At 39.1% G+C, this 16050-nt stretch overlaps 1 protein-coding gene across 1 annotated transcript; it reads right to left on the reverse strand.

Annotated features, from left to right (window-relative positions):
* Nucleotides 1-2678: 2678 nt before the first annotated feature.
* Nucleotides 2679-12704, reverse strand: LOC103801310 (patatin-like phospholipase domain-containing protein 2). Its single transcript, XM_009073718.1, has 8 exons — nt 12450-12704; nt 11649-11714; nt 8656-8865; nt 7040-7100; nt 5442-5657; nt 5002-5134; nt 3685-3801; nt 2679-2970 (listed from the first exon to the last, which is right to left on the reverse strand). The coding sequence occupies exons 1-8, from the start codon at nt 12702-12704 to the stop codon at nt 2679-2681; spliced, it is 1350 nt and encodes a 449-aa protein (XP_009071966.1).
* Between the last annotated feature and the right edge of the window lie 3346 nt (nt 12705-16050).

Here is a 16050-nt window from a genome sequence, read left to right on the forward strand (position 1 = left end):
GCCGCCCCGCCAGTGACCCGCGGCAGGCACTGCTGCTCGCGGCCGAGCGCTTCCCTCCCGCTCGGTCTGACAGGCTCCGCCCGCCCCGCGGTCAGAAACTGAAACTTCAGTTACTGAAATTCAGGGTGACCTAAATCACGGATAACCTTATCGCTGTCTGATCACTCTCCATAAAAAAAACTCTTCCTGATATCCAACCTAACCCTCCCCTGGCAGAGCTTGAGTCTGTGCCCTCTTGTCCTACTGCTGGTTGCCTGGGAGAAGAGACCAACCCCCACCTGACTCCAACCTCCTGTCAGGGAGTTGTAGTGGGTGATAAGGTCTCCCCTGAGCCTCTTCCAGGCTAAACAATCCCAACTCCCTCAGCCTCTCCTCATAGCACTTGTGCTCAAATCCCTTCACGAGCCTCCTTGCTCTTCTCTGGAAGTGTGATTAGACATTGGAATGTGCTGCCCAGGGAGGCAGTGGAGTCACCATCGCTGGAGGTGCTTAAGGAGACAGAAGAAGGAAAGGGAGGGAGGGGAAAAAAAAAAAAGCCTTAAGGTGATGTTCAAGTCCACCTGGAGCACGAGCAAGCATCTCAAATTTCAGAGAGTCTTACAGCCACTTCACTTAGATGTTCAATGAAATGAACATATCCTGATTTACCTTACACTAGGGTGCATTATAGTCAAGAAAACATAGTAAACATGGTAACAGAAGAAACTTTTTTATTTTAGAAAAAGGAGACAAAATTGGAGCTGTGCCCAACAGACAAAGTGGTTAAGGTTAAGTTAAATGCAGTTAATAGAACTATTCCAACACACAGAAGGGAAACAAAACTTGGTATTCCTGCTTAAATCCTACCACATACTGGTAAACTAATGTCTTGCAGAACATTCTGTAACTTTATTTTACAAAGTTTAAAGTTGTAAATGAAGACAATATAAAACAGATCTTGTGTATTTCAATTGTAGTTAAGAGTAACATTTCCAACTTTTCTTGCAAGTTTCAAGATACATATATATACACAGACATAAAAACAAGAAATGAACAAAAGAGTTGGAGTAAAATAGCACCAGCCTTCCAGAGTAAGGAAATGGACAGCCTGACACTGTCCCCTGCTCCTCACCAGTCCAAAACCAATTTTAATGTTGCAAAATGTAGCACTTCAAGCTCAGGGAAATCACAACTGAGACACTGCTTAAAGGCTGGTCCAATTCCAAACGCTACATTTGGCTATTCAAGAAACTTGTGGATACCTAAATTCACATTCCCATGTTCCTGCTCCTGAGCATCACAATCTAATCCCTGCATCTCCTTGGACAAGAAGATCTGCTCAGTAAGCTCTTCCCCTGGCTGCACCTGAGTTGCACAGAATTCACATTCTCAAATGCCACACTCCTGCCCAAAAACACATGCAAAAACCCAATTTCAAGGCATTATTGTTTCCTTCCACTGAAAAATTGCACAAGGCATGAAAACAAGCCATCAAAACAGTAGTTAATCTTAACAGTTGTTTACTTCCTGGAAGAGTTCATACACTAATGCATTGTCTTTATTAAAACTACACAGAAGCTTTGTAGTGGAAATTGTTTCAGACATTCATTGCTCAATAGAGATGTGATTTGCTGACTTTCCAGCCCATTGTTTGAGGCCTTTGCACAGCTCCCTGGATACTGATACTTCCATTGAGTCCTAAGCATTTGCTGCTTCTAACAATCAGCCTTGGTAAACTTCCTTTTAGGTTATCATACCTCACTGAGACAGGAGGGACTTTTCCCTCCTTTAGCAAGAGGGAAGTGAAAGAAGGAAAGAAAAATCTCTCAAGTTGGAGGGGAATAAAAAAAAATATCAATACTGACTGGGCAACAATTAGAGAGAAAACCTAAACATCATTCACCACTTGCTATACACTGACTGTTTGTGAACATCCTCTGTAAAGTTTAACACCTTCTTGATTTACTGTTTGCTACTAATCACAGTCACTATTTTAACTACTTTTCAAATACTTAGTCAAGTATTAAGCCTGTTTATATTAAGTTCAGGGGAATGTGCCCCATTTCTTATGTCTTTTTCCCCTGAATTATTTGAAGAGAGAAAGAGACACGGGGAAAGGTAATATGAACTGTGGGATACATACAACAACTTAAAATACTGTTCCTACAGTACCTCATGCAGACAACTTTCCATACTCACAACAGTATGTTTAAACATAAGGCAAACGGACACTGGAGGCCACTAAAAAGCTCATTTGTGTATTTCCCTTTATGAAGTAAAAGTCCAACTTCATTTAAGTGCTATAAAAGTAATCCTAACACATAGTATTGTGAAGAACGGTATTTTTAAAAAGGTTTTGTTAACAAAGCTTGTTTGTCCAACAATCTGTTCACAGAATTTACATTTTTTATGCTGAAAGTAAATTTAAAAAAAATTTATTTCCAGAGAGACACTGTTTTACTGCAAGTCTTGCTACAGTTGCTTGAGCTGGTGCTTCGACAGAACTGCAGTCTGTTACTTAGTATAGCAGCCACTGTTTCTAGAATCCTTAAAAACAGCAAAATTCCCAAGGCAGATTTGTCAGGAAGCTGTAAACAAATCATTTTCCAAGACTTATTGGCAATAAGCAAAGTGATCTTTAACCCTTTAAGTTTCACTGCCAAATTGAGATTTTGGAAACTGTGGAATCTACTTCCAAATTAATACTCTGGAGCCGTATGGAAACTTGTTTCTGAGGAAGAGTCAACATCTATTTCCAACGCAGACTCGTCAGAATTTGGGAGAAAATTAGGGTAGGAGTTGAAGTCTGGATGCTCTGGCATATTAGCAGAAGCATTTGCCATGGCTGAGTGCATGAAGCAGGAAGATTCCCAGAGCCAGCTCTCGATGTGCGCAGAGGAGTGAGGCATTTTGAGGTGGCAGTATGAGGAATGGAATTCCATAGTAGATGGGACAGTTTGACATTTCCTTAGTGAGGCATAATTGTCTTTCCTGTTTAAAAAGAAAGAAGAGAAAAACATTACTAGTGTTTCAATGACATTTCCACCACTGTTCAGAAGTCCAACAGGGAGGTTTCATATAAGGAAGAAGACAAGAGGGAAACAGTTATCCCTAAATGCACTTAGTGGGTTAGGATTTGGGACAACAGGAAAGGGAACTTGAAATGATCATGCCTAAAAGAGGAGCACTCTGCCACGACGCTGTCCTCGGAAGGAGGTATAAAATAGTTACACTAGAAGTCACAACACCCTGATAAGCTCAGTAGGGTAATGCAGTTTGTACATTACCTCTCAAATATTCCTGATCTCCCCCCAGCTATCCACTTAGAATATCTGCCAATTTACCAATCACAGCACTGACTGAACATTAATAAGAACAGTCTCAACATCTACAAGCTGAGTAGCAAACATAGTTGTACAACTTCTCAAAGGCCATCTCTGCATTCTACTTTACAATCATCTGATTACCAACAACCTGACAATCAGCTAATGATCACCAACCTGAACAACTGGATCAGAACTTTTCTAAACCCTAAATGAGCACCTGAATCACCAGGTTTGTGTAACAGTCCTTGATCAGGTAAACAAGAAGGACCAGAAAACAGAATTGAAGCCGTAAGAATTGTTTTGTGTTAGGCTTGAGAAAATGATTAAATCCTGCTATGAGAAAGAAACCTAGCACTTGAAGCTCTGCACTCCACTTTACCTGGATGTGCTGAACAATTTGCTTTTAGCCTGGGAATAAACTGTACCAGCGATCCGAAAAAGCTGTTCTTGCATCCATCGAACATCAGCAGGCATGTCAGGAAACCAGTTTACTAGCCTACAAGCAAAATCAAGATATATTTTTTGTAAGCAGAATATCTAATCTGTGTCATATTTTTACACAACATGTCCCACATCCAGCACAGCTTTTATTTGCCCCAAGTTAACGCCCCCACCAAGGCCTCCATTTTTTCCCAGCCTCCCTGAAATCCCATCTAGCACTCTCATCTCTTTCTTGTAAGTTAAGGAAAAGGGCAGTACAGATCACTGCATCTCTGAGTTAATGCTGAGCAGCTGACCAATATGTGCATTCCATACCACACGACCAACATTTAGGAAGCTTGCAAAATATTCCTGTTTGTGTCCTAAGAACTTTCTGGTCAGTTTAAAGCTGGGTGGAAGAGGAAGGAAGAAGAAAAACACAATAGAAGAACAAATAGAAGGCAGAAACAAAATGTCCCAAATGTAATTTTTTCCTTACAACACCCTTAACAGCAGTTACACTGAAGTGGGACAAGGGGGAAAATCCCACAAAAAAAAAATCTGTGGAAACTTGCTTCCTCCCCAGCTACCAAAAATGGCACAGAACTGCCACATTAATTGGCACAAACAAAATACTTCACTGGAGGTCTATGTGGTTTCATTTACAGAACATTTGATTTGCCAAGTGTTTTCTAAAAATAGAATTCCAGTCCTTGAGCAGCAGATGCCATGACTCTTACGCAAGCACACAGCTCTGGGTTCATGGTGCCTTCATTTAGCATTTCATTTAGGAAGTGAAGGACAAGAACTGAAAAAATTATCAAATTCAGCCCTGTTCAAGAGCACAACTTTCAGTCAACCTGAACAAAACTGGTAAGAGAATTTATAATGGTGAGCAAACAGTGGATTTCATTCCTGACTTCAGGAAAATGCTAAAGCACAAGAACTATGTGGATAGAATTCCAATACCACTGCAGAATATAGTAATAAATAATGTACTCCTGGAAAGCACAACTAAAGGTGCTTCCTTTGTGCCTCTACCAAACAGCCTTTAGTAATAAGAGTGTATTATTTAGGAATATTCTTAATATGTTTACTTACCTAGTCTTAGACTGCACAGGCTTTAGGAGGATGCATCATGTAGGCAGAAATAATGGTCTTTTGACAGTTATCCCTTGAATTCTAGAGTACCAGAAATTCTACAACACTGAATGAGCTAACAGTGAGTACATTTCCAAAACGATAATTCTAAAATGGTTCATTAAAGGTTCCTTACCTTATAGCGACTGAGTAAGCAGACTCCACTGGTAGTGTGTATGGTAGCATCAGGTAGGAGATCACCCGCATTGGGAACAGCTTAGAGAACTGAGCGTAGAACCCATTCTGTTCTTTGCAAGCTTCCTGCAGTGCTTAAGAATAACCATTTTGGAAAAGATGTTAGACCATTTGAAAGCAGGGTGAACAATTTTCTCAGAGTTTGGCAATCTTCACTCAACATTATCAAGTGTTACTGAATAAGGCTCAAGAATTAATCTCGGGGCACTTTTACCATAAACCTTCTCCGTGCTATTTTAAAATATGGGAAACACAGACTCATACCACAGGGACAAAAGGCACTACCCAGAACTTTTAAGAAATAAGCCTAAGAATTAATTTCCAAAAACAAAAATCAAAGTTTGCCTTTCAGAGTTACAGGAAACAACCTGAAGAATGCACCTTTACGAAGTCTGGGAGGTAGACTCTCAAATATGCTCTTCTCCAAAGGCCATGGATTCTGCTTCAGCTGGTCATTAAGTATTTCCATCTTCAAAGTTTCTACTCTGTTATTTTCTGTCAATGCTCTTCTCTTCACACAGTCAATATGTTGTGCAGCTTCGTGAGGATTTCTTCTCGTGAAGGACAAGTGGATATAAATTGAATCATTCAGAATACCTGAAAGAGTCAACAGCTTTCACTCAGGTTTGACCCATGGGTCTTCAGAGGACCTGTATAGCACCTGTGGGTCTGTACAAAGACCTATCCTGAGGGAACATCATCTACCCAATGTCAAATACACCTGCTCCTAGAATCCCACAAATGTTTAATCACACTGATGGCTCCTTTGAATGTTTAGGTCTTACTTAAAACAGGTTCTAAAGAAAAGGAAAAACCGAACAATTAACTGAAACTGCACTGGAAACATAGAGCCATTTACCAAAGTTAAAGGAGAGGAGGAAACCTGATTTTATATGTATCTGAAAGAAAACACCCAAAGCACATCAGGTATCTGGCAAAGTTGACATGGCAGGTATCAGTACTCTGAGGCATTGCTACAACAGGGCTGAAAAGGAAACCAAGTAGGTTACAGGATGTTTAAAGGTATATTCAAAGCACAGATCTAAATCAACATTGCAAAACTGGTGCCAATTAAGAAATAGCACTGATAATTACCTCAGAAACAAGCACCAGATAATGAGTACAATGTGAAAAACCCAAGAAGGGTATTTATATTTGTTTCCAGAAAATCATTATAAAAACATATATGTAAAGACTGCCAGATTTGACCACAATCCAAACCTACATACTGGAGAATCTGTACCCTACAAGTACTACTAAAAGACAAATATTAAAAAAGTTATTTCAAGTATCAGAGATAGGGAAAAATTAATTCCTACAATTGAAATAACAAGAATAATGAATGACCTTGGAAAGGTTATAATTATCATTGATTAGCCTGATACAAAACAAACCCGTGACAGAATAAAAACAAGGTTGATCATATGACTAGTAGTGTGAAAAGGAGGATTATAGTGTAATACAGAGAGGACATGGGGCAAAGAGACCAAGGAAGAATTGCAAGGAATCTCAGATATTAGTGTCAGATGGAAACATGCACACAGGAAACTTATGGGTGCAGTAAAGCAACAGAATCCATCTCAGCAGACAGCCACAAACAGAAGATACAGGTGTCACAGGAGTGGGAAACTATAGCCTATTCCCATCCTTCACAATTAGCACAAGAGAAACTAACTATACAATTTGCCTAGAATTTAAATTCTTTGGTAGTTTCACTTAACATTCACTTCACACAAATTGGACTAAACCCCAAAAAGTTCAATTTCTGTGTGGTAACACAACTTACCTCAGGTGAACTACAACTATGTGATATTTACAAGAAGTAAACTTGTCATGATCCCTTAAAAAGCCTCAAAGACCTATCCCCATCTTGGCTATGTACCACTCCTCACCCTTTTTATTTGTTTTGGGGGGTTTTATCTTTTTTTAAACTCAGGTTAAGAACATATCATCAACAATTATCTCCAAGTTTAACATACCATGCTCTTTCAAGAATTTGAGAGCATCCAAATATCCTTGCTCACAGATCTCTCCTAGTACCTGCAAACACAGAGGAAATGAGTCAGACAAATAGTTTCAAATTGAGATCAACAATTTTCAGACTAGAAAGCCACTTTCGTCCACCTTCCACTCCTGTAAGAAAAACTTACATTAACAATTGCTATAATTCAGCAGATTCGGGTTAATATGTGATGATGCACACATGACCATGTGTACATGAACTCATCTTTCAACAACTACAGATGCACTGAATTTTCTCACCCAACAGGACAGCACTCTGACAGTTTGCAAGACTTCCCTCCCCTTTTGTTTGACTAGCCCTTCAGCAGCTGCTCTCAGCAATGAAACAGGGTGCTTTGGAGTCTGCTCCTTTCCTAATGCTTTTCACTTCCCAAAACTTTGAAAAGTCAGCTGTGCAATTCCCATGCTCAAATTCAGACTTCCATATAAAAATATCTCACCAGATGCAATTCCAGGTCACCTACACAGTGGTCCTAGTCAAAAAAAAGTAAAAATTAAAGCTTACATAAGTAGAATTTAACATTCTTCTTGAAGTGGTCAAAAGTGCTCAATTAAAAAGATGCATTTATAGCGGTCAGAAAAATTACTTCTCTGCTATAGTATATCCCAAGCCAATTGAAAAAGGTCTGTTTTCCATTTTTCAGCTTCCACAAAAGCTATTCAAGAGCATTTCCCTCATTAGATCTGCAACTCACAGCACTTAGCAAAGTTTAAAGGCAACTTGCCTGTGTCAAGTATTCATTAAGAACTTTACAGAATCATGAAGCTTTAAAAAAAAACTTTTACATAGTGAAGCAGCTTGTTAGCAGGTAAACATGGAAGGACTACAAACTGAGAGCTATTGATTTACCAGTGTTGATTTTATGATTGACTCCTGTGATAATTGCTACACAAACACTGAAAGGCAATAGCAGAACATGCATCTGGTGTTCCCAACACAAGGAGGACATTGAACTGTTGGGCAAGTCCAGAGGAAGCAATGAAGAGCACAGGAGCATCTCCCCTATGAAGACAGGCTGAGGTTGGGACTGTTCAGCCTGGAGAAGAGAAGGTTGTGTGGAGACCTCAGAGCAGCCTATCAGTATCTGAACAGGCTACAGGGAAGCTGGAGAGGGACTCTTGGTTAGGAACTGCAGTGATAGGGCAAGAAGTAATGGGCATAAATTGGAAGAGGGGAAATTTAGATTAGATATTAGGAAGAAATTTTTTATTATGAAGATGGTGAGACACTGACACAGGTTGCCCAGGGAGGTGGTGGATGCCCCAACTCTGACAGTGTTCAAAGCCTTGAGCAACCTGCTCTGGTGGGAGGTGTCCCTGCCCATGGCAGTGGGGATGGGACTAGATCATCTTCACAGTCCATTTCAACTCCTTAACATTCTACGAGTCTATGGCTTCTAGTCTGAGAGAGACTAAAACCGAAGAGAATGAAGACAAGCCATGAAAAAAAACGCAACAAGAAACGTCACCAGACAAGTTTCTAAGACTAGATGAAATGCTAAGATTCCTGCGGCCTTCTACAAAATCAAGACTTCCATATAGACAGATTAACTGCAGGAAGGCAGTGCCTTACCTTAGGCTCTGGTGGAAAGAGAGCTTGTGTTAAACGGTAAAGGTTCCCCAGACTGAACTGAATGCTGGTGTTGGTCACATTCATCTCATGGAAGTTGGCAGACTTGCCCTTGGGGCAGATGTCACACTCCCCAGCGAAAGGGGAAACCGTGATGGTATTCTTGCACTCATAGTGAGGTAAGTTGTCACTGATTCCTCCGTCCACATAGCGCTACAAAAATTAACAGAAATAACAAGTCTCAAAGGCTGAAAATTTCTAACTAGCAAAATTCCCATGCAGGAATGAAATAGTACTTAAGACTGTAACAGAACAGTCTTTGTTTGTGCTCCCAGGCTAAATATTTTGAGTAACATGCTTTGTCCTCTAATGCCAATTGAAAAACATTCCTACCTACATTTCTGCAGTTAGACCAAAATCTGTTTTGTATTTTCCATATGTTTATGAAGGAGCAAGTGAATTTTAAAGACCACAATCCTACACAACATGCACAGAAATAGTAGTCCAGCTGTCTTCTCTTCCTCAAAAGAGAGCACCAACCAGAGAGCTAACAGGGTACATCTTTAGGAAGAATACAAGTAAAATAATAGCTCTACACTCCAAAGCTCAAGTTCTGAGACAGTAACAATTCAGTTAGAATGAGTAACTTGAAATTACTCTTTGTAATTTGAATTTGATAGAAAAGCCTCAAAAAGATTTGGGCATTAAGAAACTGCAAATCAAAATGGACAATGCTTCAGCAACTTTGCCAACAGTCATGAGCATCTGTTCTGCTTTGAGTGCAATTTCCAGGTTATGCTTTTGTCTCCTGCACATGGAATTGCCCATTCCTGTAGTCTTAGAGCGCCACCACCTCAGACACTTTAGGAACCAAAGAGATCTGTTTCGCAGTAACTGACCCACAGTGCAGCAGCTGCAGTGGCTAAAGACTCCCTCCACTCACTCACAACATCCACTTTCCAGTGAGGCCATGTGGAGCCAGTTTGTTCCGACAAACACAAAAGACCACCAGCTTCGCTGGTTTAGTGCCTGCATTTTCCTTTTCCCTAACCAGTCAGCAGACGAACTATAGGCCCTTGTAAATGTAGCAGAGCAGGTGATTTGAGCAGGACTAACCTGCATTAACAATTTCACCTGCCTTGGTACTCACTCTCTGACCATTCTGAGAAACAAATTAGGAAACAGGAAGAGAATAGCTCAGAGCAATTCATCCAACATGCTCTTCCAGAGTAGCCTGTTCCTACCTGTCAGCTTCCTCGGACACTCTTTAGACCCAGCAGCATGCAGCCACTGCCAAACTTCAGGTGTGTAATGCAACTGCTAAAGTACAGGTGCAGTCATCAAGTACTTTGTGGAAGCATCAAGCACAATACAACAGGTTTGGCAAAGGAGGAGCCATAGCATGCAGCCTTCTCATGAAATTATTGAAAGGTGCAAGTACACACCTCAGTCACTGATTTAAATTATTTGGAGTCTCTTCCCAACTGTACCCCCAAGTAAATTTCTTAATCTAGAATCATTGCTGTTTCTGAAAGGAGTAAAAAACCCAAACAAAACCCACAACACCCAAAAGCTTCACAACTAGCAGTTACACACACCTATTGAATGCTGTCCTTGAGTCTCTGTTTTAAAGTATACACACAGGAACACCAAGCCAATAAACAGCAAGATGCTATAAAATTTACATACTTGGCATTCTATTGTGCTTAAGCCTATAGGAGTCATGCCAAGCATATGCAACTGTGGTATTCTTATTACCAAGTTACATCCAAAAATGCCTCCTAAGCATTAAATCATATCAAAATAATTAAGATTAAAGGGATGCCATGATTCTTTCCTCAAAATAAGACCAAATAGAGCATCATTTCTATGTTTTTGTACTCTGAACTAAGCATTTTAAAATGACATTGTTGTCTGGCAACAAGAACCAAACAGCCAGATTAGCCACCTAAACCTTGGATTCAGTCCAAGGTCCTGTTTTCATAACACCTCTAATCTAGAAGAGTTTAAGGAGACATGCAAGGTTTAGAAGTACAGCTAAAGAAAAATCCCTATTCAGTTCTAATCACTTTTCCTTAAATTTCAGCCTAAAGAAGAAAAAATGTTTCCTATCCTTGACCTTTTAGCACTTCCAAATTGCCTTGAGAACACTAATCAACACCTTTTAAAGATGTTTAAGGTTTTCTTTCAGTATTCTTCCCTTCTCCTTGTGTAAGGAGCACCAAAGTTGGAAAGAAAGCAAACACAAGTTAATACAACACTGTAACAAAAAGCCAGGAATGTCACTGCCTTGATAGGCAAGGCATGTCTGCTTCCAGACCTGCAACCTGAACACCTACACCAAACTGTGCTAACTTCTCTGCAGCTTTTGTCTCTTTAAAGGGGGATTTTAGAAAGCTCAGCATGTCCATGAAGTACTAAGAGGGTTTACAACCAGCAGTTGCTGTGAAGTAATTGAACAGATAAATATACTGACACTTTGCCTTTAAAAAGCAAAACTTCTTACATGATACAAATGCCAGAAGACATTGAAAAGCTAATTGAACACAGAACTTTAATCCATTTGTAAGGCAGAACTACTTCTAGCCACAACATGAAGATATACAATGAACTATCTTACGAGATTCTTTATTTTTTCCGAACAAGTGACCCTTCCTATAATAAATATGTGCAGGCAAATAAGCATCACTTTCTTCAATAAATATTTATCCGTAAGTTAAATACTTTTAATCAGGGAATACTCTCTTCTTTTAATTAATGCACCTTTGGGGTGGAGGGGGAGAAAGAAAGAGACAGCATGTCTGTTTTGCAGAGTGGAGAAGAAATATGTAGGAGATCTTCCACACATTCAGTGTTTCTTTGCTTTTCTGAAAAGTTCTTACAGCTACAGTACTGGAACCTATGATGATGGCATTTATTTATTTTACATATACATTCTTTCTCAATATTTTCAGAATAGCTAGAACTACCTTGAGGTCTTAACAATAAAGACTTACCACACCTCTAAATGATGGTGGAATTAGGCCACAATAAATAGGGACAAACGAACTACAGATTAAAGCCTGTAAGAAAATGAGAACATATTAATGAAATGTTAACTGTTCCATTACTGAAAGTAATATTAATCTTTATTTCTTTAGCTGTTATCAAAAACAACCAAGCAAGGAAGCAAAGAAATCCCCAGCATGATCACTTGAATAAAAAGTGGGAAAACAAAAGAGCATTATTTTAAACAGGATGAAGGTATTCCACATCTTTTTTAGCCTGTAACCATGCTCCATCTGTAACAATTGTCAGACTCACTAGAAGACTATTTCCAGAAATGGTAATCAGCAAGGAAAAGTTTATGACCATTCATTCAAGTTACACATTTTCTGGGTAATCAAAGTAGTAACTGGGGACGCACTATCAACACCCTGGGATCATGTTAAACTAGCTTTGTAATTGATATTAAGAATTTTTAAAGGCTATATTTAACTGTTTCTTGATCATTGCTTTTTTAAAAATGATCTTAAAAAATTCTTATTCACTAAGGATATAGTTTCATTAGATACACTGCACTTTAAAGGCATTTATCCTCTCCGTGACTGATCTATTGCACTTCCTCCCTAAAACAGTTCACAGACTTATTGACTGGGAAAACTAGTATGTGAATTTAGTATAATAGAGCTGGAATTCATCTTTAAATACTGTCAATGTCACAACATCCTAAAATGTTTGAAGTGGAAATTCAAGAGATGATGGTAAAGGGACTCAAGAATACAGAAACTTTTAAAAGTTGCCAAAAATAAACATACCTGGATAACTTCTTCTTTAGAGTTAAAATTGGATATCAATGCATTTTTGCCATCTGATGCTCTGGTTAGTGAAATACACAGTCTGCCTGATGACAACTGGTGAGTGTTCTCTGGAAGATTTCTTATCAGTCCATCTCTTATTATCTTCATCACGTTAAAGGAAGGATGAAGAGGACCAAGATTTCGCTTTCTTGCTTCTTTGGCTAGTGCCAGAACATCTGCACAAGCTTGAGCTGAAAAGAAAATGCATTTCATTTAAGAACAGAAGATATGTCAAAACCCAAAAATGACACTTGAACTAATAAAGCATGTCTAGAGCTCCAACTTCTCTCTCTGATCTCTAGGATGAGAATGGCAAAGCTTTTTAACAGATAAAATAATTGTCCATTACTGTTTAACAGAGTTTAGGAGTTTTCTGATGGGGAAAAAAATAAAAATCACTTTAGACTTCAAAAAAGAACTTCTGGTGAAGACTGAGTTGCTTGTATGTTATTTAAATGTAGATTCTAAATGTGAAAGACCTATAGAAGATGCTTCCATCAGGAATTATTCATTTCAGAAGCACATTCTTTTAAGGAGAAACAAAGATGAGTGACCTTCCATAAGCAGGTACACATGGTCATATTCCACATGTGACATCCATAGAAACCTACAGTATTTAAGGCACAGGTTTAAGCTCCACAGTTGTTCTTGCTTCTTCGGGTGAAGAATCAGAGCACCTGTGTTCATCACAGCTGGCAACACTAGTTGGACTTGAACCAAACTTAAGGTTTCAGGGCACCAGTTATCTCCATTGAGGTATAAACACACTAAAGGAGACATGAATGTGACATCTGGTAAAGATTGTCAGGAGGGAAGTTTTTAAAGCAGTGGGTAAGGAATGTGGAGATCACCTGTAATACATCATACAGGTCTCCACCTAAATAGGCGCATTTTTATATCATAATTAAATCTGTGTCTGGTAACTAGATGAAACCACTTCAGAAGACATGACTGCTCCTGAAGAACACTCCAATCATTTTAACAACCACACACCTAGTCACAGGAGGAACAGCAGCTCATCCACCTGCTATGCTCTGTTTGAATTTATAATGTCACATTTCTCCAGGACATACTTTGTGGAAATTGTCTGATTAGCTTGTCAGCTTGGTAGAGGAAAAGTGGGGGGAGGAAGGCCAAAGTAACAGGCTATCAACCTGAGTGATAAACTGCAAGGTCATGTAAAAACATTTTCAGAACTTACATACTTTACCTTACTAGAATAGAGGGGATTCAATTTATCAGTTTAATGTCAGCACTGCACTGGAAACAATTCTGCTTAAGCCTCTGAGTTCAGATTTATTTCCAAAAATATTACCTTTCTACAATGTTATTTTTTCCCCTTAAATAGCAATATCTAAACATTTATCACTCTTAATCAAGAGTGTATGTCAAAACAGACTCTCTGGAAATGTCTGAGGTATCAGCTGCAGTTCATTTTCACCACTATAATTTTTTTCATTCCATTCTCAGAACAAAGCCTCAGGCCACTGATATCAGTAGCCTAAGCCCACTTCCTATCCCTGAAGACAGCAAACAATTTAGACACAGCTCACTGTTCATGGTCAAAAATATGTTTATCTAAGTAAAACACATTTTAGATGCATATAAAAAAATTGTACAGGTCACATTTTGGCAAGTGAAGCAGTTATTTCCAAAAGCAGTATGTAAGCAGTTCTAGCAGTTCTGATTTTTATGCATTCAGATATGAGTTTCCACCTTCCTTTTTTTAATTTAGCAATGCTCAATCTTCTAAACTTTCTAAAGACAGGAATCAAGTATGTTGCAGGAGCAAGATACTGAACCACCAGAACTCTGGCCAGGAGAGCAGTCTCTGAGCACAAGAATTAGTTGTCTTTTGTGAAGTAAGTACATTTGTTAAAAATTATGCACCAAGCAAGTAAATTGCTTGCTCTAAAACAGACCAAGGGCAAACAACAACATACACATGCTCCCACTTCTGTGCCAGCACTTGACCCTGTTTTTCTAGATAGCATCCTGTCAAACTCAAGCTCAAGCTATTCCCTAAGTCTGAAGCATGGTAACATCTTCACTCAGTTACACTGCAGGCCTACTGCTGCAGAAAAAATAACCAAACCAGTGCCCTCTATTAACCTTGTATTGTGATTATTTACCTCTCACCATAAAAAACGTCAGCCAAGTATCAGCTCACATTTCTATACCCATTAAAGGGCAGCAAAACCAGCGACCTCTAACAGTTTCAATTTGAACTTGTCTCACTTCAGCCTCCTTTCAGAAAATAACCACCCATCAAAACTCAATTTGATTTAGCAGTTTACCCATCTCCTCCACACACAGGAATTTCTACACCAGAGGTAGTCTATAGAGGAAAAAAAAGTAAGAAAAAGAAAGGTTACATATTTTGCTTATTGCAACCTATTTTAAATATGAGAAGATTTGTCTACCCAAGAGAATGTGATATTAAAACACTGAAAATTTAAAAAGCTTTTAATTATTAATTCCACAGACTTGTTGAATTAAAAATATTCCAACTTCTTTTTCTTCTCCCTTCCTTCCTCCACAGGATTAAAACACAGTTACCTCTGGTGTATTCCAAAATGGGAATGCCACAGAAAGGGACAAAGGGCTAGACCTTAAGTCAGACTGGGATTTTAGGCAGACCTTGGTATGTCTGTTTTATTTTTGAAACACAGGAGAGCTAAAGAAAATAATGTTCCTATTAAATGTGAACTGTTTCTATTTCTATATTCCTATTTTTAATTATTACCCAATTAGTAATTCCTTTTGCACAGAGTAAAACCTGTGCAGTTTACTCCACAGAGTAAAACCTGACACCACATTTGCAGCCTCTACTAAACCTGTTCTCTTTAGTGCCCCACTAGAATGGATCATCACAGCACCACCAAAGCACCAGATCTGCATGTGGAACATCTAACAAGAGGAGTGCAACTTAACCATTACAGTTTGGAATAATGTGGAAATACACTTCATCCTCAAAAGAACAGTCACCTCTAAGCCTCCCAACCTCCCCCAAACTAAGTGAAAGAAACCTCTTGGCGCATCCAAAAAAGTACTTTTTTCCCCCCCATTCAATGGCTAATGTGTAATCCTACAGCCTCTCTGACTACCCAACATGCAGAAAACCCTTTATTTCAACATCCAGCTCCAAGCCTGCAAGAGATGAAATATGCTCTTCAGTTTTAGCCAGAACCCCTGTCCACAGACACTCAGAGTCCTACATGTACCAACAACTGTACTAACTCAGGGCTGGGTCCAGTCAGCTCTTGAACACCTACAAGGATGGAGGTCCCACAATCTCTCTGGGAACCTGTTCCATTATTTTACCACCCTCATGGTAATTGCCTTTTCCTTGCACCTTATCTGAATTTACCATGTTCCAGCTTGTCTGCTGCCTCTCATCCTTCTACTACTCATCTCCGAAGAGTTCAGTTCTGTCTTCCCACAGTAAAATACAACTGTGAAAACAGATGGGATTTACTTGTACCTGTAACTGCAGGAACATCAAGTACTGCATATTAAGGGATATCTTTGTAAGGGACACATACAATACAAACCTATG

This window comes from Acanthisitta chloris, unplaced genomic scaffold (assembly GCF_000695815.1).
Source record: "Acanthisitta chloris isolate BGI_N310 unplaced genomic scaffold, ASM69581v1 scaffold38864, whole genome shotgun sequence".
NCBI classification, from domain to species: Eukaryota; Metazoa; Chordata; class Aves; order Passeriformes; family Acanthisittidae; genus Acanthisitta; species Acanthisitta chloris.

Excerpts from the sequence above, each read along its gene's own strand:
- LOC103801310 (XM_009073718.1), bottom strand. The coding sequence starts at position 12,704 with ATGAAATGCATTTTCTTTTCAGCTCAAGCTTGTGCAGATGTTCTGGCA. Across the intron at positions 5,658-7,039 it reads CAAATTCTTGAAAGAGCATG|GTATTCTGAATGATTCAATT; the intron begins GTATGTTAAACT and ends TGACTCTTTCAG. Across the intron at positions 2,971-3,684 it reads AAATTGTTCAGCACATCCAG|GAAAGACAATTATGCCTCAC; the intron begins GTAAAGTGGAGT and ends CTTTTTAAACAG.